General features: G+C 35.7%; 2 protein-coding genes across 2 annotated transcripts in view; one reads left to right on the forward strand and one right to left on the reverse strand.

Moving 5' to 3' along the window:
• Nucleotides 1–1,464: 1,464 nt before the first annotated feature.
• LOC149775989 (uncharacterized) lies at nucleotides 1,465–17,624 on the forward strand. Its single transcript, XM_089941209.1, has 2 exons — nucleotides 1,465–1,679; nucleotides 11,902–17,624. Exon 2 carries the CDS (start codon nucleotides 12,118–12,120, stop codon nucleotides 14,308–14,310), a length of 2,193 nt encoding a protein of 730 aa, XP_089797335.1. The 5' UTR covers nucleotides 1,465–1,679; nucleotides 11,902–12,117; the 3' UTR covers nucleotides 14,311–17,624.
• Nucleotides 17,625–18,586: 962 nt separating this feature from the next.
• The window catches only part of LOC149775990 (uncharacterized), a 43,983-nt gene continuing 35,586 nt past the window's right edge, over nucleotides 18,587–26,983 (reverse strand). The window contains exon 10 of the mRNA XM_089941210.1: nucleotides 18,587–24,214. Coding sequence (XP_089797336.1) covers nucleotides 24,170–24,214 — 45 coding nt within the window. The 3' untranslated portion in view covers nucleotides 18,587–24,169. The remainder of the gene's footprint in view (nucleotides 24,215–26,983) is intronic.

Here is a 26,983-nt window from a genome sequence, read left to right on the forward strand (position 1 = left end):
CATTAAAAATTCATGATCATGAGCCAAACACAAATACCTTAATAATATATTAAAAACCATACAAGTTAGGTCACAGTGACCTTACTTGGTTTAAAGAATGTAGTACTACCAGTGATGTATCTAACCGGTACATTTCATGGCTTTAGCGTAATCAGTACCTATGAAATGAATTTTAAATACATTAAAACTATGTCACATGGACCTCCTTTTGCAACCCGATTGTAGTCCTTATCAACGTATGTCAGTTGAACAAGTTTAAAAATTATATATATATATATATATATATATATATATATATATATATATATATATATATATATATATATATATATATATATATATATAATTTTCATATATATATATATATATATATATATATATATATATATATATATATATATATATATATATATGACCGTATCAGTAACGGAGGGGGGAGGGCGACTGGGCGATTGCCCCGGGCGCCGGAGATCTTGGGGCGCGAAAATAGCTGATAACATTTTTGTTTGAAAATGACCCAAATTGTGTTTGTAAATTTGTTACTCTTGAATCCCAACCTTAAAGCAAATTACATAACCCACTCGTATAACAAGAATTTGCAAACTCATGTCTGATGCCAGCGTGTGCTTCATGAACAAATTGCTTCTATATCCACCGGCACCACCTAATACCCCACTAATTCTCTTTCGCATCACAGCGAGTGAGAGGGATCCATATATCGATCAATACTATCGCCTGGACACAATCAGTTAAATTAGACGTGTATCTTCGAATCCGTCAGACAAGCGCTTGTCATTGAGCAATTTGTAACGTTAAAAGCTCAGAAAACATATGGTCTTGAAGTTGTTATGTAGTTGTGTGTTGCTATATATATATATATATATATATATATATATATATATATATATATATATATATATATAGTCAAGCAGTCCATAACTAAATCGAGTTTGTTATTATGTATGGTTTCTAGACATGCTTACAGTAATGTGAGATGAAATTAACGATTCTAATGTGGGAATGACATACATGCATAAATTCGTATGTGATTGTCTTGTGTAAAATGAGAGAATTTAGAGACCATGACAAGTCACCAAAAGGCATTAAATTGCAGGAAAACCGTTGGCAGCCAGGGCTCTGCTCCGGACCCCACTGGGGGAGCCCACATCATAGGTACTGGATGTATTTTAAAAAATGAAGAAAAAAAACAAGCATCCAGCTCTAGAAAAATATGCCAGTTGCCCCCCCCCCCCCCCCCGTTTCAATGGTCCGCCTTACGTTTTAAAGTTCTCAAGCCGTGTTATTATCCAAGAATTTTACCAGCCCATGATACAACACGAACAGTTGTATTTTTTTTTTAAATAAAGAAAACATTTTATTTTGATCAACAGCTTAAGTTAACAATGCACATATTCTGTAGGATATAATTTACAGGGGCTTAAGTCAACACTAGCACGGGTGCGATTGTCCCACGCGAATGATCAATAGCTAGTTCAGTGTATTTACCTAGAAGCCAGTGATGTATACACATGACTAGTATAAATACGAAGGCCACAATCAACTGTGCTCTGTACATGTGACAAGCAAAATACGACACTTTCTGCTGTCAGTCTAATGGATGTATCAAACGGGTTGTGACTTTGGATTTGGATGTATCTTTATTCAGAAAGTCATGACAGGTAAGTTTCATTACTTCCGTTTTGAAATCAAGGCAACTGCGTAAAGGTAATAGTTGACATGCCGTAATTAAAAAAAAAAAGAATAATGATTATATTTAGAATAGAAAGACATTGACATAGTTAGTCTGAAGTAAACCGAATAAGGTTAATCGACTGTTAAATGGACGAGCATGTACACAGGCGGATGCACAAACGATACTATGATTATAATCTTCACACTCAAGAACTTTCGAGGAGTAAACACACACACACACACTGGTCTGAGAAATTTCAGGCTCAGAGTGGGTACCATAAGAAGTGCTTAGTAATCTTGTCCTACAAAGTAAGACGCCTCCCCTGATAGTTGTGTTTTTAGGTCGCAGGGGAGGTGTCCTACATTGTATGACAACTATATTAATCCAGCTTATTCGTCAGTGGGCAAGGGATGACACTTATATATGAAAATAATACCTTTAACACTTCTAATTTTCCATTTAATAATAATAACAATAATAATAATAATGACAATAATAATAATAATAACAATAATAATAATATTAACAATAATAATAATAATAATAATAATAATAATAACAATAATAATAATAATAACAACAACAATAATAATAACAATAATAATAATAATAATAACAATAACAATAATAACAATAATAATAATAATACCAATAATAATAATATTAACAATAATAATAATAACAATAATAATAATAATAATGACAATAATAATAATGACAATAATAATAATATTAACAATAATAATAATAATAATAATAACAATAATAATAATAATAACAATAATAATAATAATAACAATAGTAGCAGTAGTAGTAGAAGTAAATAATATCAGGCAGAGATCTCTACTCGGGTTTATTTGTTATTGGTATCTTGAACACTTCTAATTTTCCATTTAATAATAATAACAATAATAATAATAATAATAACAACAATAATAATAATAATAATAGTAGCAGTAGTAGTAGAAGTAAATAATATCAGGCAGAGATCTCTACTCGGGTTTATTTGTTATTGGTACCTTTAACACTTCTAATTTTCCATTGTATTATGATAATAATTGTTGTTGGTGTTATAGGTTTTAACGCCATTTTTCAGCACAAGATAGGCTATACATGGCGGCCAGTATAACTGGTGGAGGAAGAACCCAGGGAAGAACCACCGACCCAAGAGAAGCTACTGGCAGGCTTTCCCACGTACCCACGATAGCCTATAATAATAATAATAATAATAATAATAGTAGAATTAAATATCAGGCAGAGATCTCTACTCGGGTTTATTTATTATTGGTACCTTAAACACTTCTCATTTTCCTGTTTATAATAATAATAATAATAATAATAATAGTTGTTGTAGAAGTAATAGTAGTAGTACTTGTAATGGTAGAAGTAAATCAGGCAGAGATTTCTACTCGGGTTTATTTGTTATCGGATTTATTTTGCTCACCGTAGACATTGTCAAACAATAAAATCCAATTTAAAAAAAAATAGCTAAGTCCCTGATGTGAGAAGAGTTGACAGGGCTTCTTGAATTTAAGACAAGGTAGCCCAGACTAAGCGTTCCGGGAGCTCCTGGAATCATGCACAAAATATGTATATTGGTTGATGGGTTCTTTGTATTTTTCAAGACAGTATTGGTTTTATTATGTAATGAAATTGGAGCTTATTACCTTTCATATGTATATTCCAAGGCAGCCGACCCGGGCTGGCCTGGGTAAGTATCGAATACGCGCGACCCTTGGGTTACGAGTCCGACCCCAGGGGACGTAAACATCTATATTGATATTGTAATATAAGATTATTAAATGTCTTGGGACCATTAATCTTTATTCATCTTTAATCGTTTTAGATTATCCGCTTTAATATGTGTACATGTACATAAAAGACTTTTAATAACATGAATAACACTGGTATTTTATAAAAGTACCAAGAGATGCCTGAAACAGCGTTGTCAATTCCGATCACGGAATTCATTCCACTTTTAAACAGTTTCTCGTCGTTTATGCTTATAATTGATACAGTTGTGAAGGTATGTGTTAAGAGTCAATCGACAGGAAATTTTGTTGAATAATGTGACTAGGTTGCATCGCGGACACATAATAAAAACTTGCCAACACCACCTTGTTAAGAAAAGTAGGTAAATACAACAATTTACTTTCTTGGGGAAAAGCATAACTGTTCAGCGAACGCACATACGCAGCAGTGTACAGCAAACTGAGCCACTTGTAAATGCAAAGAATGCAAATGTCAGAATGAGCACGAAAATTCTGCACAACTGAATTTACAGTGTCTGTGTTCAGTTGCCCTTAAAGAGTACGCCGCTGTGATCTACTTTTGCCGCTGAGAACATATCCGTAATTTCATAGGAGCGGTCAGCACATGCAGTACATATTTGTCCCATAACTCTATGCACCAATAGAATTTCGGGCGTCCTTTCCAAATCAGTTATGAGTGTTGAGTATATCTAACTACAATATGTTGAAAACTATTGTACTCACATATCGTCCTTTATATTAGCCACTCGATTCGTACCATTTATATTTTTTTAGTTGTCTCCCCTCCGTCCGGCCAGTAAAACCTTTAAATTGTCCGACCTATGCGCCGGCATTCTGAAATTCAGGTCCAGCTAAGAATGATGTCTAAGAAGCAAATAAGATTACAGCAAATGATTATTATCATTTTTGTTGTAGATGACGCATCAGTGGTGTCTTGCATATTTCCCTTAACACCCCACCCCCATTAACCATGTGTGCATAGGAAGTAGAAATGTACATGGTATCATTTATAAAAACAGATAATTGTTTTGATAAAAGCAGAGAAAGAGGGCCAATATTTTAAATGTGCCGGTAGATGTATCAGTCGACCATCCTGCACACTGTGCTATTATTATAGTAAACTATTCCTGTAAAAGACGAGGACAATCCAATAAGGAAGTACTCTTTTACTTTAAGAAATAAAAACAATCCCAAAATACCTTTATATCAGAGAAAAAAAACCCGGATTATATGACTTTTGTGTATCGGCCAGTAATGAAGATTGAATGCATCAGGAGATCTATATAGCATCAGACTGGGTCAGTAATTGTCAACATTTATTTCAGCACCAAAGAATAATCAAATACATTAATATCAGCACCCGATTATATCCTGTTACGGAAAAATATTGCAAACATATTCAGATGACTAAAGAAATCAAGAGAAATATTTTTTGGGCGGGTGTTTTAATCAAGATTGAAATTCAACAGCAATTTAAATGAAAATGTCAGGTAAATTAAATACGGTCTCTTACATTCAATACATCTTGTACATGGATAATTACTGTTTCATTCCATGTACAAATGCTTAATATGGCCTCACATGGAATACATTGTACAAGTTCTGAACATGGCCTAGCTTTTAAATAGGTCTCTGTTATATGGTACTCGTAGTTGAAGAAAGAACGATTGCAGATAATAGACAGGGAGAGCAACAACAGTGGAAAAATGAAGTCAACTGCCATACCTCGAAAGAAAAAATCAGGGTAGTTGGAGTCATTATCTTGGAGTTGAGAAGATAAAGAACAGACTTGTTGCATGTTTACTGCATGTCACTGATGAGGTTAATAAGTTCTTCACTGTGTCAACATACTACAGTACAAGAAGTGAAACCTTAACACTCGTGTTAAAAAGAACAACAACAGAAACCGCGCCAGTGAAAAGCAGTAGGAGAATGCATTTAGTCATTGAATAATGGTGCCCTCTGATGGTTTCCTAAATCACTTAGTGCAGACCATCCTCGGATATTCCTTTGAAAGCAAGGGTGTTCTGACAAGGTCATCCCTCGAAATTCGATACCGTTTGCTATCAATAAGCGAATGGAAATACGATTTTTTCCATTAAAAACCAGACTCGAAAAACAAGTAACAAAGGGTCAATAAAAACTTATTTTATATGGACACTGGCACTAAATCTCAGTGAACTCGATGAACTTTGGTCTTAGAAAGGTGACCAGTAATTTTTAAAAGATTTATCGTCATGATATAAAGCATGGCCAAGTTTGTTTTACTATCGAGGCAGTGGCCTAATATTAGGAAATAGGCAAGCAGACTAACGCAGATAGGTTAATTAGTACAGTAATAATAAGTATTTAAGTGAAGAAGATACCTATATATAATATTCACATGTCTGTGTTGTAAGCTATTGAGTAAACGTTAGATTGATTCAAACGACAATTCAGTCATTATTTTATTTTATCAGTGGTCAATAGTACAATGAAATCAGTCGCTTGCTTCAGTAGTTTTGTAAAATGGCATATAACCGTTGGTTTAAAATAATTCGAAGTACAAAATACTCCATCTACGTGTTGTCTTGATCAAAGTATACTCATAAATGAAACACCGTACAGTTTCCACCGAGGCCCCTTTGTATATCAACTCCTTACAAACTGCACAGACCCACACGGCAGATCTTTGTATGTAGTTGGACCCATCATAAAAGCCAATACATACGGTGCCATCTGAACTTTTAGAATAACCTATAATTTGAACGAATCGTAGGCAGATGCTGTGTATTTACATTCGGCAGTTCAATTATTAAGGAAAAACGATAATCTTCACTGATTGGAACTCCATACATTGATCTTTAAGAACAGATTTCCATTTTGAAAATATACGTTTTTATACGTCGGTCAGTTTGGTGGAGCGTATCTTATTAAGGTCTATTTTAAGAGTCAATTTATCATGGATCTTTCTGCGCTGGTGAAGATATATATATATATATATATATATATATATATATATATATATATATATATATATATAGTGTGTTCGTATGTGTATGTGTGCATTAATACTCGAGCATTTTTTTATTTGATAGATTACAGTGTATGTGTATGATGTGTATGTACTCAATTGCTTGTATCCATTTATTCAAATACTTCAGTTATATTAGTAATCGCAGCCCAAGGTCAAAGTTACGGTAATGGAGGCTGATTCATATTTTGCAGTTACGTCCAAATAACCCTACTTCACTGCTTTAAAAGACATAAATCAGAATAGAGGCCTTCTTAATCACGTCTATGGGAAGATTATCTTGTCGTCCGGAAAACTGTCAAAACTATTATTTTGCCTGAGGCATCTAATTTGTGGAAAATGGATGCCTGCCATGCATCCACTTTCACAACTCGTGTGCTTGATGTATAATGTATGTTGAAGTACAATGCTGTCGGCCATTTCAGCACAAATAAGGATTCCGTCTCCAATATTGAAGTAAAACGCACACAGAATTCGACCGATTGCCTAAAATAAAATAATGCAATGCTTACCATTTGAAAAGAGGCAGTTGTCACCAGACTATTCAGTTCAAATGATATTAATTTTTGGACGCATGGGATACCACCCCAGTGTTTTCATGACTCGCGATATGTCGGCCTATTCTGCGCACAGCTTTGAAAAGATGTAATGCTTATCCATCGGGCTATAGAAATTAAATACATTGGACTGTTTCTGTCAGCAGTTCATTGGAGTAATTAGGTCCGGTTTTTAGCTAGTTTTACAAAATTCAACGTAACAATGCCAATAAATGGCAAGAGATATTAAGCAAACTAAACCGATCTTGTAAAACAATTAATAAAGTTCAACATTTAAAAAAAGCTATTATGTGGAAGAGGAACAACAATGAATAGGATGTAATGTGTGTACAACGTCTTGTTTATGGGGAAAAATTACTTAAGAATTCAGAAACAGGCTATACACAAGGGAATTTCTTGAGAATCCCGTTCTAGCGGCAAGTTGACACGTTGGGTAGCAGACGATTTACTACGTGTTATACAACTTCTTGCAAAATTGGAAACTTGGATTAAGATGCAGAATTTTTTCAGGTAAACATTTCCATTTTTTAAATTATGTAGTTATTTCTATGATTCTAAAAGACACAGAGTAAATACGATTTTCTGGATTACATGTTCAAGAAGGTCATGGAGTGGGTCTTCATAATTACATTTAGAAATCACATTTTCATATGAATTTCGAGTCGAAATGTGGGATATTTATGTCCACTCTATGAATATCACTTTTCTTAATTAAAGTACGATCGTTCTTTCTTGATACAAAATGGATTTTTTACCCAAAATAACACGTGATCCAATGTTTACAGAAATAACGTATGGTTGCGCAGAACTTCCCGACGCGCAGAATTGGCCGACATGGTGATATATGATCGTTATTCGATTTCAAGAGATTAGTCAAAAATTTACTAGCTGTTGAAGATAACAAAAACAAAAGACAGTATAGAATTAAGATAAATAAGACAGCTCAGACGCACAATTAAAGGAAAGAATGGATGCATGCTTGCATGTATGGATGGATGGATGGATGGGTTTAACGGCACATCAGCACCCTCGTGGCAGTATGGTGCCCAGTAAAACAAAAAGTAAAAAAGCAAACGTAGACTATTCCTTTAACCTTTAAGAAGATAAACTCCAACCCCTACAACTTGTAATATTGTGAATCATTGTTGAATAGGAACTTTCACTCAAGTCAGCTTGGTTCTTCAAAGATTGAATCAGAAATAAATGGAACGACTTTTTCAAATTACTGGAACTAATTTACTTATTTAGCGAAACATTCACCAGGCTTAAGTCTAAACACTAAAAACTCGTAAATACAAAGGATACTGCTACGTATTACATTTCTGTAGATAGAAAAATTCGTTTCTTGCATTTTATATACACACACACAGAGCCGGTTCGTGTTCAGAATCCTGGTTACATAGTGCCAAGCAATTTTCAAATACCAAAAGTAGAAAAGGGTAAAATCCCTAAAGCATACATCTATTTAATTTTATATATATATATACATAAATCACACTATTTAAAACCAAATCTCATCTAGGACACCATCACGGAACGCATACCAGGACAATAAGGTTCCCTCCGTTAGCATGTGTGTGCGTCTGTGTGTGTGTTTGTTTTGGGTTTTTAACGTAGCTTTAATAATTTTGTAGTCATATCGCTACGATGTCTGCACTGTGGCAGTTTAAAGTAGTCTAGCACTTGGGCAGCATGCCACAGACACGTTACATGATGTCCGTCTCATCTGGTCACATTATCCTGACACAAGGCCGAACAGTCTTAACACTAACCTCTTAATGCTGAGCGCCTAGGGATTTAGCTGTTAGTACCATTTTTATAAGTCTTTGATATGACTCGGCTGGGGTTCGAACCCACGACCTCATGCATCCGATGCGGACGTTCTAACCATTAGGCCACCGGAACGGTTAGCCTCCATTAGTCATAACATATAGGACTAGAATAGCGCAGTGGTAATGCGCTCGCGTTACATATGTGTGGTCAGGGGTTGGATTCTGGAACCTGCATATCAAAGTGGTAGGGACCGCCTGCATAAGGTCGGTGAGTTTTTACTGATCTTTTGGTGTAATCCACCAGTGTAAATGACATCATGACATCACCAACCAAGCCGTGTTGTCTACTCTATTGAATTTGTACAATCCACGTGAACTTGTAAAAATAAAATAAACGATAACTACAATATCCAGCCATGTCACTGAAGAGGTGTGTTTGGTGTGATTGATACACGGCCTTTCAGAGGTTCATTCACACGCTGACTGTTGCAATATATCATTATATATATATGTCCGATAAAACCGAGCATTGCATTTTGAGATGAAAGTGAAAAATAAAGGTGGAACCATTCGAGGAAATCATAACTCGAGACCTTTTTAACAGCAAGTTACTTACAAATGCGTAAACATACCGGCTTTGAGAAGTATTTTCAAAATGTATTAAGTCTCAATGTTAATTTAAGAATTATTTAAATCGCAAAAATTGTATATTTTACTTTATTCAAATTCGACAAAAATATTCCTAATCCGTCATTTTAAAAATAGCATATTTTGGTATTTTCAGTTATATTTTTCTGTTACCTGTGAAAACTTGCACAGATGTTAATGTCTGAATTAACTTGTTTGGGGGGGGGGGGGATCCAAGACGTATAGAGTACTCGTGCGTATCACCCAACATTTCGTGTGAGCTCGAGTCTGCTCGAACAACGTGAGTATACCTCAGAGCTTGCCAGTTACATCCCATGTATCGGTGGTTCTTTCCAGGGGCTTTATCAGTTCTTTTTCCACCAGATATTCTGGCCGCCTTGTAGAGCCCGTCATGTGCTGAAAAATGGCGGTAATTCCCACAAACCGAACAGAAACCTGAATGAATGTCTGTGTGTGTGTGTATATATATATATATATATATATATATATATATATATATATATATATATATATATATATATATATGTGTGTGTGTGTGTGTGTCTTCTATAAAAATTCTCTGCTCCATTCGGAACGCGGGCTGAAGTTTAACCGAGTATTTATGGCATTTATATTTTATACACGCTCACGGAGCCCTTGATTTAGAAACAAGATAATGATTTCATTTGGCGTTTGACTTGATAATGTATGACAGACTGTTGACATACACGGTGTCACCTTTCAGAAGGTTAGCGGTAGGTCAAAATGTGCATTAGGTTTAGCGGTGTGTGTGTGTGTGTGTGTGTGTGTGTGTGATTTGAATTTTTAATGTAGCTTTAAAATATATAGCTACGATGTCTGCAGTGTTACAGTTTATAGTGATGTCTAGCACTGGGGCATTATGCTGCAGACCTGTAGCATGATGTCGAACCCAGTCACATTATCCTGACACCAGGCCCACCAGTCCTAATACTAACCCACTTACCTCTTAATGCTGAGCGCCAAGCGAGGCAGCTGTTAGTACCGTATTTGTAAGTCTTTGGCATGACTTGGCCGGGGATCGAACCTACGATCTCCCGCATCCGAGGCGGACTCTCTAACCACTAGGCCACCTGAGCGGTTGGGTTTGTGTGTGTGTGTGTGTGTGATTCTAGTTCGGGTTTGAGTCCTAAGTATTTGAGGATGTGTACGGTGGTATTTTAAAGATGGGAACACAACTATGTTGACTTTTCATGTGTCACAAACGTGTTAAAGGAGCACCGAGGTTTTATCCATGTCATTATTTGGTGAAGTTTCGCATTTAGTTCAGCATTCATACCGTTTTGTGGTGTATTCGTGTTCGATGAAATCATTTCATGTTTTCACGACACTGAGAATTCCACATATATATTGCAGTCCTACTGACTCTTGGGGAGACTTGCACCTCAAAATATTCGAAGTTGATGAAATTTACGTCGTATTTTGATACATATGAAACGAAAAGTTCTGTGGGAGACGCAGTAGCACAGCGTCTGAATCGTAATTCATTTGTCACTGGTTCGATAACCGCTCAAGTTAGCCCATAGTCTGCTGCCTCGGTGTGTCCTTGGGGTAGCCCATAGTCTGCTGCCTCGGTGTGTCCTTGGGAAAGTCACTTAGCTCCTGTTTCCTGGCACGATATGGCCAATAATGATGCCTCAAGTGCTAGACATCACTATAAACTGCTACACTGCAGACATAGGAGCGATATGACTAAAATTGTTAAAGCTACGTTAAAAATCTAAATCAAACACACACACACACACACACACACGCACGCACGCACGCACACACACACACACACACACTTGATCCTGCAGTCTTCATCATGGAATCAGTAGCTAGCGAAGAAAAGACCTTCCCTAAGCTTGTATGACCTGCAAAATATTCGTTTCATGCGAGTTCTACAGTTACGTCACGACTGATGAACTTAGAGCAAAATATAAATTACCATACTCGTGTAAGCTAGGTCATTGCTCTAAGTTCTTCGCCCTCCACACCTCTACCATTTTGCAAGTTATGATATACACACTTTTAAAATTCGATATACAGCATGTATCGCAATTCGTCCAGTTTTTCAACAGTCGTCTCTTTTCGGTCAGAAAGTTTTAGGACAGAAATATAACAGATATGGCAATGTGTTGAAAAAACTAGTTTATTCAGCTAGAAGAGTCACGAAATCTTAATTTTAAAAACACGAATACACGCACATGCAACATAAACATACACACAGTAACGAACCAGTTGAATTAATGAATTTATAATTTGGTTAGGACAGCCCACAATAATCAAAACATAAGTAAATTAAATTCTATTGTTTTAGTATATAAGTATGTGTGTGGGGAGTTTACAATTGCAAGCTATAAATAGTGTTTTGAAGCCCAATATATTTTAAATACATTTCACTGTCTGCCTATATAACTTACAATATTCATTATTTTTCTTACAGGATGACGAAACTGCAGCTTATTTGAGTCGTGTTCGTCCATGCATGCAATCATCTCGACTTGTTTGAACTTTTGACTTTACATTTGGATAAAGTATAGGGGTCGTATCCCATTGTTGTTTGTCATTACTCCGTTAAAATGAATAGACAGGGTAGATTTACCCTTCTGAATGATCCGTTCCTCTAGCCAGTTTAAAAATTAAATACTCAAACCAAGAAATGGCTGAATTGAATCCCGTTCAACCTGATGATGAAACAGGAAATGACTCAAGCCAGGAGGCGACCGTATACTGTCTTATTCATACGACGAATCAAATTACATATTATTGTCAAAACTGTATTGTATTATTGTGTGATTTATGCTTAAAAAGCCGCGATAGTCACAGTTTCTGCACTCTAAGAAAGCTTTGTCAGATAACTAAAGAGTATTGTTCAAATGCAAGGAAGACGATCACAACAGAAATAGAGAATTTGACATCAGTTCTTAATGCATTACATGAAGCAAATCTTCCAAGGCAGAGACTTTTAGTAACGAAACGAGAGCAGGTGTCCCTTGAGATAAGCCAGTATTTCTCGCATCTAAGAAATCACATAAATGAAAGTTTGTTGCAACAGGAACATGATCTTCACGAAGAACTTACAATGCGTGTACAAAGTGAGGAGAATCGAGTGAAAGAAACACTGTCTAAATGCGACGCCTTGAATTATACCTTCCAAGAACAGAAAACATTTTTGGAAAATCTAGACGCAATATACAATAAAGGAGACAATTCTATTTTTGAGCATTTATCTCACCTCACGCAAATTGCATCCTCTGTGAGAGAGAACGCGAGACAGACAGTTGAATTGTCCAAAAGCAAACGCCAGGAAATTACAATTCGCTTCTTTGTGAATATGGAAATTGAGAACACACTGCTTGAGAAGCGCTTAGCTAGTGTTGAAGTAAAGGTAGACCAGTTTTCAGGATCCCTTCACTCTTCGCATTCAGATCCTTGTCTTCGTTTGGTTGCTTTCCGTTCGCCATCTAGACATTTATCTCTATCAGCTGAAAACCAGCCTCAACAAGGGAGACTTGAAAATTTAACGGAGGAAGCTAGAGATGAAGAAAGTGATGCAAACTGTGATGCAGTGAATGCTTTGACGATAAATGCAGAAAATTCGGTGCATGAAACAACAAACGAATTACATCTCGTGAATGACGAACCGCCCCCACCATACCCAGGTCATAGTGGTGGTGCCACTACTACTATCAATTACCCACGGGATCCACCGCCACCGTATTCAATTGCCGTGGCAGATCTTAACAGAAACAGAGAACTCGCAACAGTACCTGCAGCATCATCAAAGCCACTAATCACACCACGTACTTTACATCCAAAACCAGTGGTCACACCACGCACGTCACCGCCACATCTAGTATCAGATTTGCCTCTACCACCACCATCATCGCCAATGCCAGAGAGGCCACTAGGTAATGATGACCAGCTGCCACTATACAGTCCATGTGACCCCCAACGATCTTTATTTCGTCCAAATGAGGAAGGTGTCGAGATTCTTCATAAAGACATCGAGCCAATTGGTCCAGTAAAGAAACTACATTGCAGCACAAAGACTGACAAGAGACAGTGTGGAATATTTGGCATAGCAATTCACAGGGAGGATCGATTGCTGGTAGTAGACAGATGGAACCGTTGTGTCAAACATTTCGATGAAATCGGCGCTTTCTATGGTTGTCTTGCTTACCCAGATGAACCTTGGGACATCACAAAAATTTCTGATGGATATTTTGCGGTCGCTGTTCCTTCGTTCCAGGTTTTATTCAAATTCCGGATCATGAATGATGACCTCATGGAAAGATATGGTGCAATTCAAACGCAGAGAAAGTACGCTTCAGTATCTTATCTGGTTGCCAAGAACCAGTTCGTCTGCGGTGTTGTCCCGCAATTTGGGGACCCCCTGGTAGACTTGATAGATATGGAAGGGAATGTTTTGAAGACATTTCAGACCACGACCGACGGGAGTCAGCTATTCTCTTATCCAAGGTCAGTTGAAGTGTCACCAGACGGCTTAATTGTCGTCTGCGATTGGAACAAAAAGTGCATCATCATGTGCAATGCTAATGGCAGCTTTTTAGGGACCTACACTGGGACTCAATCTGTCCCTTTAAGGGAACCCATGGGGATTTACTTCGACTTGACAACTGACAGAGTGTACGTGATAGATGCAAAAGCTACAAATTCAGAAGGCTGTATTCATGTGCTATCATGTGATGGACAGCTGAAATATGTCCTTAGGGGCCATCAGGAATTCAAAGACGGGCGATCAATAACAGCTAGGCTTGACAAAATAGTTGTGGGTACAAGCAAAGGTTTTGTCACTGTTTTTCTGATTCCAAGGATCAACAGTGTGTGAAGCCTATCAGTTTTTGCATGCCAGTGTCAAAGAGTAATCTCAGAGAAATCCAACAAAAGCAAAATTTCTGAGTGTAGTTCTTTTTGTTTCAAAGAGGAATATTTTACTTCTCATCAAGCACAAGTGAAGAATCAAACCAAGCCCCCCCCCCCCCCGTATTAATCTTGGTGTTTTCCCAGTAAGAATAATTAAGAATTTTGGTCTGATTTTGATCAGTGAATATGCCTTCAGCTGTATATCAAGTGTTATAGTTAAAGAAAAATATGGCAGCATAATCTTTTATAAATCTCAATATTGTTTATTCTTATAGCATTGAAAGTTTAGGAATATTGTATTTGCCTAAATGCGATCTCGCGACTTTACTTCAGATAGCTGACTTTTAAGACTCCAAACATGAAAAAGGGGCTTGGCTGTTCATTTGTACTTGAAAGTCAAGCGTACATGAAAAACTTCACCTTCACGTGTGCATATGGAGGCATGAGAGACCAAGTTCATTTCGAATCGCACATGCTTTTCCAGAAGATGCGTTTTCCCCTTTTGAAATTCTGTTTTAGAATTTTGCTCATGTGCATTCTTGTAAAACTATTATTTTCGGACCAAGTAGTGATGGACAAGAGTTATGACCGAGTTCCATTGCATACAAATGTTTTTTTTTAAATATTATTTTTTACGCCGTAATTTTTTTATGACGTGAGTTAGTCTGTTCCAAGTTCAATTTCGGTATAAAAACTCCAGTTGTGTACCAGACTTTATGGATAGCTTGTACAGAAGAACCATGTCGGTATTGGTAGCAAAAGGTCAAGGCCATTCTGACTGAATAAAATCGATTTTGCAAAACAACTCTAGTCCTCCGCCACATACAGTAACTGTATTTTGGGGGGTGGGTGGAGGTGGCTTGCAATATTGGTAAAGACGAAACATTTATTTTGGCATCAAAATGTCATCGTTACTGACTGAAAGAAGCAGAATGGTTTCTATTCAATTTCTCGAACTGACGACCATCGTCAAATCACTGTGACCAAGCATGGCAGATGGCTTGCGCTTGTGACTAGGAAGAAACATTCTAATGTCCGAATCAGAAGGTTAATGTCACTTTGTCTAGAAGAAAAATGGTTTCTTCACACACAAACCTTTGCAGTTATCGACTATGTACCGTAAACAAACTTGTGGGTAGAGGGAAGCCATCTGATTACGTGTTCGATGTAAAGGTCACTGCGACCGAATGAAGAAAACAGTTTTTTTTTTAATAATAACTTTAAGTTTTAGACCACGTTCATTGACCAGAGCTTGTGGAGGGCTTGCAACGCAGTTATGGAAAAGGCATATTTAATTTGGTTTAAAAAAGTACAAGGTTAAGGCCATTGCGTTACAGACAGAAATGGGTTTGCAGAATAACTTTTATTCTAGAGAAAGTTCCTTGACCAAACTTCGTGGATATGGTAAAAAGGATACATATTGATTCTGGGGTCCAGAGGTCAGAGGCAACAGTTACAGTAAGTTTAAAAAGAAAGAATGGTTTCTGCACACCTGTTATTTGAGACCGCATATCTTGACAAAAAATAAAGGTCACGGAGAACCGCTGGTCAGGTCATTACGTGTAAGAAACAACCATCCCCAGCTAGTGCCTACAGAGAGATCTATAAAAACATGATGGCGTATTAACTGTCGCACGTGTTTGCTATCTAATAATATATCAAACCTCATGCACATAATCGATGTACGAGTCAGAATAATATCAGAAAATGATGCCAAGTACTTTCAATGGCTTAGCACCGTTTATCTTTTATTTTGTTTTTAATGCCATTTTAAACAATATTGGCTGTATCAGGCATGGCATTGGGAATGCTAGTGCCCTTCCTAAAGGACATCATCTAGGCAGCTGACTCAGGTTTGTCTCGAACCCACGACACGGTTTTTGAATTATGCGCCCGATGCTCCGATAACTGAGTCATCCCTACTCCCTAACCATTTAAGTGCAAATACGATGTACTTAACTAAAATAAACATCTGCCTTCACTTCTAAACAATTATCGTTCTAACCCGGCATTCGCTTTATTATCTATTAATTTTTTTTTTTGTCTACTACAGTCAACTTCCGAGTCTATGCAGCCATATTAAACCTCTTATGTGCACGGCTACACCTGCTGACGAAAAAACGTAAATGTACGGGAACAAACGCTGGGTTAGAATGATAGATGATGAGGAGCGACGGTTGGTGTTTAGGCTAACCATGTGCATCTTATTTTGCACGTTGGAGGCGGGACCTAGAAAACCTAGGGTATCGTTTTACTCGTTTACTTTCCAAACCAAAGGGACATATATACTGCACAATGGTTGGGGTTTTTCTTAATCCGGGGGTGGTGGCTGCGAACAAACCTATGTGCAGTTCTGAATGCAAATTACAAATACTTATTTCTTTGTTATCTTCAAGGTCAAACCAAGCAACTTCTCTACATGCCTGTTTAGATACACGTATAGACCAATCATTTTTGCTTATTGCTGTATCACAAGACATGGGTATCGCTTTTCTAGCGGCATTGTCAGTGCGTTTGTCATCAGTCGTAGTCGTCTACATTAACTTTTTCATTTTAAAGGCAGTTTCTCTGATGTAGACTTAAAATTGATTGGCATTATTGATCTCGAGGGGTATTTGTGGTCACGCGCAAAATTAGGTCAGTGACCTTTTTATGCTCGTTTTTGCATTTAACTTAATTTCTCAGACACATATTTAGTCATAAAACATTCTCTGACGCTGTTGTATTTAGCCATAAAACTTCATAATTGCATTCACCTTTGGAGTACTACTAACCCTGGACAAAACAGATCACGGTGACATACTTTTTACGTTCGAGTAATTATTTTAATACTATCTGTACACTAATGAATGTTTAAAGGGCTCCTTCTTTATAAAAGCTACTACTGCACACCAAATGAAAAAAGTCACTGGTCAAATGCAGACTGGATACTCAAGTGTTCACTAAGTTATGCATGGACAGACTGAGGATATTTTTCTTGTTCCCCCCATTGGTGCCACTGGGATCATTAATAATTTTAACAGTGGCACACACAAAAAAAGGTTTATTTTAACTGAATGGTTTGCAAGGCCGTTGTGATAAAAACGTCTCACATTTCAGAGGAGTAGGTGCCCAAGTTCAGGAATTTTGACATCAGTTGTATACCAGTAACTTGAGATGTAACTGAGCAAATTTTTTTTCTCTCTAAAATCATGACAAAAGAATTGCCAACTGAAAATCTATACTATTCAATATGAAGATTTGTAATTATCCAATTCCATAATAAAGTTGAAAGTTTCATGTATAGCTTGGTGTTATTACTAGTCCCGTAAATAAGCAAGAGAGAAAATGTTAGCCCATTTATTTTGTGTACATCCAACATTCAAGGAGCAACTGCTTCAGTACATCTTCCCATATCTGTTGATTCATCTTGTACTGAATGGCTTTGTACTCATTTGCACTTAGTAGCCAAGATAAACTGCACATGCACAGCTTGGACTCTAGTTTGATAAACTGAGGTGAAAGTTTTCTTATTACGTTTGAGTGCTGAAAATTGTAAAACATTTGTCTTGACCTGTAATCTTTCTATTTTGTGTTGCCTTAGTCCTTCGGCCTGAATAATCTTGCACTATGGGCTGTCAAGAAAGGTTTCCTTTAAAAGTAAGATATGTGGTCTACAGCAGACAGGGGTATATTACGCAGCATAAAAAAAGTCCATAACAAGGTATTCTACCTTCATAATTGCATCCATGAATGCCTTCGAATTACCAAAGAAGCATCTCAGTATTTACTGTGGTGGTAGTGGCCATTGTTTCATAATGTTTCAGTGCTTTCATATCTTCAACTGCAAATGATATGAAGATGATAACTCCTGTGGATGCCAGAATACATGGTCACTCTTGTGTGAAGGAAGACAGGTAATAGCCGATTGTACGATATTATATATATATATATATATATATATATATATATATATATATATATTAAATTTTACCTTATTGAGGATTTATTAATATGAGAATAAACATTAATGTTTTTTTAAAAAATTCATCTGCTTCAAATCTTGTGGTTATGTAAATAATGACATTTTCAATGGTACTTTATGCATCTGATCATTTTGGTATTTCTTGAATTGGAGAAGGGGCCTGATGTTTCCACAGTGAGATCGTTTTTGCTTTTCAATGCTTGGTTTGTACCAGCCACAAAATTCAGGATTACATTAAGGAAAATAAATTCACAATAGCTGATTAACAATGAACTACTTTATGTTGGTATTGCTCAGTTTATTGTTATGTTAAATCTGTAGACAAGTTCAGATATCTCGTGTTCTGAAATGAATATTACAATTGTTGTAATGAATGGTTCAAAATTACCATCACTTCTGGTAGAGCTCAGAGTAAGTGTAAATATTTGTTGTAATGAATGGTTCAAAATTACCATCACTTCTGGTAGAGCTCAGAGTAAGTGTAAATATGAGTTAATTACTCGGGCACCAAACTTTCATTTTGAGCAATGTATTAAGTTTTAATGTCACATTTCTTGGTAGATTCTGTAGCCTCTAATAACAAAACCTCTACATATTTTAGCCAAATAAATTGGACTTTTCTATACAAAATTGCAGAAATTAATGGGAGACTATATTTTAATCTCTCATTTTCAATGTATGATTTTCATTTCACTGCTTGTTCTACTTCAGTAGAATCTTTTATGTTAGTATAAAATTGGTATTGAAGACTAAATGACACCCTTGTCTGAACGGTTGAGCACAAGTTAATGACACCTGATACGCAACTTTAGTTTAGAATGATTTACAATTAATGGTAGCAGAGAGAAGCTCAGACTAATGGTTATAGAAACCCAAAGTGTAACGTTGTATCATCTTTGTACCTTTTCATATTTAGATGAAGTAATTTTAGAGTACATAGAACAACATACCATAACATTCCTTCCCAAAGAACAGATGATTTAAAATTTAAAAAAAAAATTTTCAAGTGATTAATTGCTGATGTGTCTGTACTAAAATTTATCATACAACGGTTATAAAACAGATCAACAGTGCTATTTTTAGCAATTACACATTCAGATGTCTGATACATTTGGTAAAAAAACTTAATGTTCATAAATATGAGCCATAATTATCATTTTGTCAAAATAAAACTACTGCATAATAGGCAAGGTCCCCTTATAGCAAGGTACTGCTGCATTATAGACTGGCCATGTTTTCATTGTTCTCTTATATACAAAGTCACATTCTAAACATGTTTAATGTAAATTACATTAAATTGGTCATAATTTGACAAGAACTAAAATGATGCGAAATGAAATTAAGTTGTAACCTAAAATATAAAATTTATGTTACATATTGGGATCTATAATCGTCAAACTTTATTCCTGGAATATAATTACATTACACATAGGTGTCAAGAGTTGTTTGACATTGATGGACTGCTGGATTCACTTTTAATCAAAACACCAAAACTTATTCTACAGGTGCATACCTTTTTCTTCCAACACCAATCTAAAGTTTCATTCTAAGCTGACTATTCAAGTAAAACAATTTTTCTATATACAAAAAAGTATACCTGTATGTACAAAGGTTGCAACCAAAACCAAAACACAAAACTTGTGCATTAAAAATATTTTAAAAAATCAAATTTAAATTACTAATTCATCTGTTAGCAAATCAATATATGCTATTTGGTACACTTAAATTCTTACAAATAAACTATTTAAAAATCTTTACAGAAATCAAAATTATAAAGTATAGTAAAATAAATAAGAACTGTTGTAATCAAAACCAAAACAAAGTTATGGCATTAAAATCAAACACATTACTCGGTGACTTTGTGTCTTTGAAGAAAACCCATGTACAAACAAAACCTGATCATATGATGGCTAACACAATGAAACGGTCATCTCTATAACAGGTATCAACTTTTATGAATCACACAATTGCAGTCCATCATAAATGAATAGAGGTGATGAAACAACAATGATTAAAAAAAACAATGCTTGAAATATTTCTGAAAATTATGACAGCAACATAATCCTCCAAGTTGCAGATAATTTAATTTCACAGCTACAGTTATTAGTGCACGTGACCTTTCTGGAAATGATTGAATCACATCCATTTGCTTTCTTATCGAACATGTAAACCAAGGGGTGGAACTCCATAAATCTTTTATTTTCTATTAAGCTTCAAGGTTTTCTACTGAGTGCAATTAAGTCTCAACTGGCCAGGAAATCTCCTGAAAAAATTGGGAGAACAAATATTACCAAATTATGTATGGAGCACAATGGCATGCTGTTGTCATTGTTGTTGTTTTGTGTTTAATGCTATTTTTCAGGATAGGATATACATGGCAGCCAATAAAACTGGCGGAGGAGGAACTTGGGGAAAACCCTGGTAAGAACCACCAATCCATGGGAAAGAAATGGCAAGCTTTCTCACATACCCACATTGACGAGCCCGAGACTTGAACCCACGTGGATAAAAATGAGATGTCAGTGACAAGGAAAGGCAAGAATTTTGGACCAACCAGAGAGAAAATAAGATGCAATAAGAGATCACTGGTTCCATTAGTGTAGTAATACAGTCAAAAGATTCAAGCTGGTCACCTGGCTCTAGCCATTCAGTTACATTCTAGATTACAAAGCTTAAAAAAATCTATATTTTATGGCTAAGTACTAATAAAAGGATCTCTTACCTTGAGATGATTATCATTCTGTATGTTATTGTAAGAAACGGGGTTTAAATGAGGTGCCAATGGGATGCCAAAATTATACATATAATGAAACTAGACTATTAGAACCAAATACAGTAGTCCCCCTCTTGAACGGCCCCCCCTGACTGCGGACCAACTGCTTCTTATGGCCAGAATCCTTTTGCACCAAAGAGTTTGTATTCAAAAGTACTCCTCAAGAATGGCCACCTCTCTAACGTGACCAGCATATTAGTACAAACATGGAAAATGTTCCCCTCATGTGCAGCCACTATTTTTTCAAATGTATCCAGAACCAATAATTAATTCATATCATGACATAAGAAAAGTAATCAGATTATCTCCGTTGTCAAAACATGTCTCCCAGTGTTGTTGTTGTTGTTGTAGGGTTTAATGCCATTTTTCAGCACACTCTAGGCTATACATGTCGGCCAGTATTAATGGTGGAGGAAGAACCCGGGAAAACCCCGGAAAGAACCACCGACTCACGAGAAGCTACTGGCAGGCTTTTTCACATACCCACATTGGCCGAATCCGAGACGCAGACAGAGGTGAGATGGCAGTGATCTGTAACGGAGAGCGCTTTAGACCACTCGGCCACTCGGGCCCCTGTCTCCCAGTGTCAAGGTTCCATTACTGAAAGAAGTGTTGACTAAATTACAATTAACACTAAGATTAATATTATATCATTGTCTATAAAAGCCGACATTTACAGGAAATGGGCTCAACAATGTTATGAGCTTCACACATCTGTTGAGTTCTTCTCTTTGACGATTAGGCCTACAACCAGACGTAATTGTCCAGATCATAACAGGGTCAACATAGGCTAAAAATATATTTTGTGCATTAACACACACACTGAGAAATTAACCATGAACAAATCTGTGTTCCAGACAAAAGACAGAAAAATCGTCTTCCATACATCGCTTCCTTTGCGAAGAAGGCATTTTGTCCAATTGACAACAGTTTCATCTGCATAATTAAATCACATACAGTTAGCAACATCCAAATAAATCATTACCAAACATTAACATGTCATCACATAAATGGAGACATTATTTTAGAAGAAAGTCGGTTATTCTACTCGACATTGCTTGAGGTGGGGAGGGGGGACTTGCAAAACAATTTTATGTAGAAAAGACTTTAATAAAACAATTTTATGTTGAAAAGACTCGAATAAACAATATTGTAACCGATAAGGAGGTTATTCAGCAGCAGTTGGAAAATGGAGCAAATGGAAAAATAATTATGTATGTACCAAGATTTAAATGATGTTTTTTAATGGTTTTGCAATGTGCATGACAACAATACCCGCTCACATATCACACTTACGCCAAGAATAAGAACTATTAATGTACATTCAGTTGAAATAAGTCTATTATTATAACAAGAAGAACCTTTTAATAACTAATGTTACTTTTAAATGAAGATATTAAATGCTTTTAATTATGTAGCTTTCTTACTACGTACATTACATTTCAAAATTTAGTCCCCCTCTGGAAAGGCCACCCATCTTATAAGGCCATTTTCCTGGTGCAGAAGGGGGTGGCCATATAAGAAGGGGACCACTGTACATGTAAGGAACAAAAATGGCAACTGACTGAAAGATATGCCTAATTAGTAACCAAACATGTGGAACCAATACTTGAAAGATCTGCCTAAAAGACAATCATGAACATGAAGAAAAATCCACATTACTTCTGGCAACACTCAGGTGTGTAAAGATTGGTGAATACATAGTGCCATAAAGTCTAGTCTTGATAATACAATTTGCTTTCTTTGATAATACACTAATCTATTTCATTATGTTTGTCTTTATTATTATGACAATGTTACACAAATTGTGTTATACTGTTGTGTAACACAGCAAGGTCATATACCAACTTCGCTGAATAAGGCAGATCATTAACAACATCAATAAGAATCTCAAACTTGTGTTAATTATAAACAAGTCAGATGAAACTTTTTCACCAATACAATATGCCGTAAGATACTTTGACTCGTGTTATAAAGTTCTCAACCAATGAAACTTTATATAACAAAAAGTGGTAATGATTTAATTAGTGATTATATTGTGGCCCTAAAGTGGTACTGTGATATTGCCAGTTTCATATAATAATGTTGAGATATTATAACAAACATGCACATATATGAAAAGGATCACTGTGCAGAGCACATAGAGACAAGAAAAATAATTCTGTGCCAAGCTCAAAGTACACTGGAATATTTGTTCCTTCTGATGATCCATGGTAAGGGGTGTTTCATTAAAACATACCTGTGACCCAGAGAAGTACTCACCCATAGATGCAATTTGGAATTTTCTTCTCATTTTAATATGAACTCTGTGAAATCAAATTACCCTGGCATATATTTTTTTTAAACTGCCTTTCCTGGGTACCAAGTACGTTTAAATGGAACAGACCTAACTGACATTACTAAAATTAGACACAAAATCACTAAATAAGATGTGACATGGCAGAAACTGAATAAGAATAATGCAAAGGATTAATCATGATAAATATACAATTTATCTATATGGGGAGTGAATTTACATAGTCCAGGTCTAAACCACCTGTACAATATTTCTATCTGTATCTTTGCCCATTTTTAACATCACCCCACACCTATACAATATTTCTATCCGTATCTTTGCCCATTTTTAACATCACCCCACACCTATACAATATTTCTATCCGTATCTTTGCCCATATATTATCATCATCCCACACCTGACAATATATATTAATAGTGATCTATAACAATACACTAAAATCTGTCTTGAAAGACCGTTGCTATGAAATACTGCCTGTCTTGAGAGACCATCTGCCTTGAAAGACCTATTTTTGTTGGCATAAGTGGTGGTCTGTCAAAGCAGGTTCATATGTACTCATTTACTATAAGTTAATTTATAATTAAAATTAAATCTATTAAGCTAACAGTGGTTTTAATGACTAAGGAAGTCTCGTCATCCAATTGTTTCGATAATTGTAAGTTTTGAGTGATAACAGCTTTAGGTCTGCAAGACTATAATGTACATGTAAAGACATAATTCAATATTCAAACGAAATGAGATAGTCCTAAAGCGGATGCTGCAAGTAAAATGATAGGGTCATTGTAAGATCTTCATGATGTCAAACCAAACCGTTCAATCCTCTTTTTTTTCTTCACCTGAAATGAGAAATGATTGGCTGCATAAGCATACATTAGTAACAGTGAATAAATAAACAAGTACATCACACCTATAGAACTTAAAAAAGGATTTGATTTATTAATGCTTCTGATATGTCAATAAACCTCAAATGGTGTCATCCTGTTTCTTCAGATATAGCCAACATGAGGACTAAATTTTGAAGCATTCTTTGATAAAGGTAACCTTGTCTGAAGTGTTCCCACGTACCAGACTAAAATATAACAACTGAATATTAAAATGTAGCAAAATAGTTCGTCAAAACTCCATTAAAAAAATACACATAAATTAGTTTTCATATCTGCACCATTTTCATTCAGAACCAATTAATGTTGTTTCAACATCTGCCAAGGCAATCCCAGGTTGGGTGCCTCTGTGCAGCCTTGATGACCTAAGTTTAGTGGCAATGATGTCTGAAAAAACTATCATGTGTGATCGTGATCTCTAATCACTCAGTATTGATGAGGGGGAATGATTCAAGTTGTTCTGCTGCATCATTAACCCCTTGCACAAAGTACCAGAAAATATAATTGACATCCAAATATCTGAATTGTTCATGAATACTGAAAAGAAAAGTAATGAAAATGCTTGCTTGTAAATTCTAGGCAAATGAATATATAGGTTTCTGCATTTTGTCCATGAGGTAATACTTACTTTAAATGGTGTAATCATCAAAATTCCCGTTCTGTAACTTTTTGGTCTACATGTACAGCTGATGCTGAAGGAAACTGATGTACTTACAGTTTCACTCAGTTGGATGTGTAAGGGTATGTTTAAATTCTGGCTTCAGTCTTGATAATATTAATGTCATGTATGGAATCGTTTGTACATTAGAGATACAAGTCAGACTGTATTCCATCACAGACCTCGTCATGCTGAAGTTTCTTGATACATACAGCTGTCATAGTTCTTTCAGAGTTTAAGTGAAGTTTGGTCACTAGGTAAATATTATTATCACATAATCAGAATTAATATGGAAAATACTAATTCTTGTACTCGATTAAGAAGACTTTATTTTTCCTATCAATATCTCTAATTAAAACAACTCATATTTGGCCCAAAGTGTCAGTATTGGCATGCAAGTGGGTTCATCGTGTTTAAATGGCATCATTTTTTGTTCCAATCAACATGTAAATACCTACAATAGTTTATATTTTATAAATGTGACAGCCTTAGAGAAAGCCCCATGTCAAACATAACAATGATGAAAGGAAAGTAGTGATGACAAGATTTTCGAGATGGTCAGATCAGGACTATCCTCCTTTACAAACATCTACATATTGCTGTAATAGTGTTAATGAAAACTCCTTGTCCATAAGACCATTTTCATTGACAAACATTTACATATTGCTATAATAGTGTTACTGAAAACTCCTTGTCCATAAGACCATTTTCATTGACAAACATTTACATATTGCTATAATACTGTTAATGAAAGCCCCTTGTCCATAAGACCATTTTCATTGACAAACATTTACATATTGCTGTGACAGTGTTAATGAAAGCTCCTTGTCCATAAGACCATTTTCACTGACAAACATCTACATAATGCGATAACTGTGTTAATGAAAGCCCCTTGTCCGTAAGACCATTTTCATTGACAAACATTTACCTATTGCCATCATAGTGTTAATGAAAGCTCCTTGTCCATAAGACCATTTTCATTGAGAAACATCTACGTATTGCTATAACAGTGTTAATGAAAACTCCTTATCCATAAGACCATTTTCATTGACAAACATCTACATACTGCCATCATAGTGTTAATGAAAACTCCTTGTCCATAAGACCATTTTCACTGACAAACATTTACATATTACCATCATAGTGTTTATGAAAGCTCCTTGTCCATAAGACCATTTTCATTGACAAACATGTACATATTGCTATAACAGTGTTTATATTGAAAACTCCTTGTCCGTAAGACCATTTTCATTGACAAACATTTACATATTACCATCATAGTGTTTATGAAAACTCCTTGTCCGTAAGACCATTTTCATTGACAAACATCTACATATTGCTATAATAGTGTCAATGAAAACTCCTTGTCCATAAGACCATTTTCATTGACAAATATCTACATATTGCTATAACAGTGTTTATATTGAAAACTCCTTGTCCGTAAGACCATTTTCATTGACAAATATCTACATATTGCTATAATAGTATTATTGAAAGCTCCTTGTCCATAAGACCATTTTCATTGACAAACATCTACATATTGCCATCATAGTGTTAATGAAAACTCCTTGTCCGTAAGACCATTTTCATTGACAAACATCTACATATTGCCATCATAGTGTTAATGAAAGCTACTTGTCCATAAGACCATTTTCATTGACAAACATTTACATATTGCTATAATAGTGTCAATGAAAACTCCTTGTCCGTAAGACCATTTTCATTGACAAACATCTACATACTGCCATCATAATGTTAATGAAAGCTACTTGTCCATAAGACCATTTTCATTGACAAACATCTACATACTGCCATCATAATGTTAATGAAAGCTACTTGTCCATAAGACCATTTTCATTGACAAACATCTACATATTGCTATAATAGTGTTAACGAAAACTCCTTGTCCATAAGACCATTTTCATTGACAAACATCTACATACTGCCATCATAATGTTAATGAAAGCTACTTGTCCATAAGACCATTTTCATTGACACACATCTACATATTGCTATAATAGTGTTAATGAAAACTCCTTGTCCGTAAGACCATTTTCATTGACAAA

This window comes from Sinohyriopsis cumingii, chromosome 18 (genome assembly GCF_028554795.1).
Source record: "Sinohyriopsis cumingii isolate HCF-2022 chromosome 18, ASM2855479v2, whole genome shotgun sequence".
NCBI classification, from domain to species: domain Eukaryota; kingdom Metazoa; phylum Mollusca; class Bivalvia; order Unionida; family Unionidae; genus Sinohyriopsis; species Sinohyriopsis cumingii.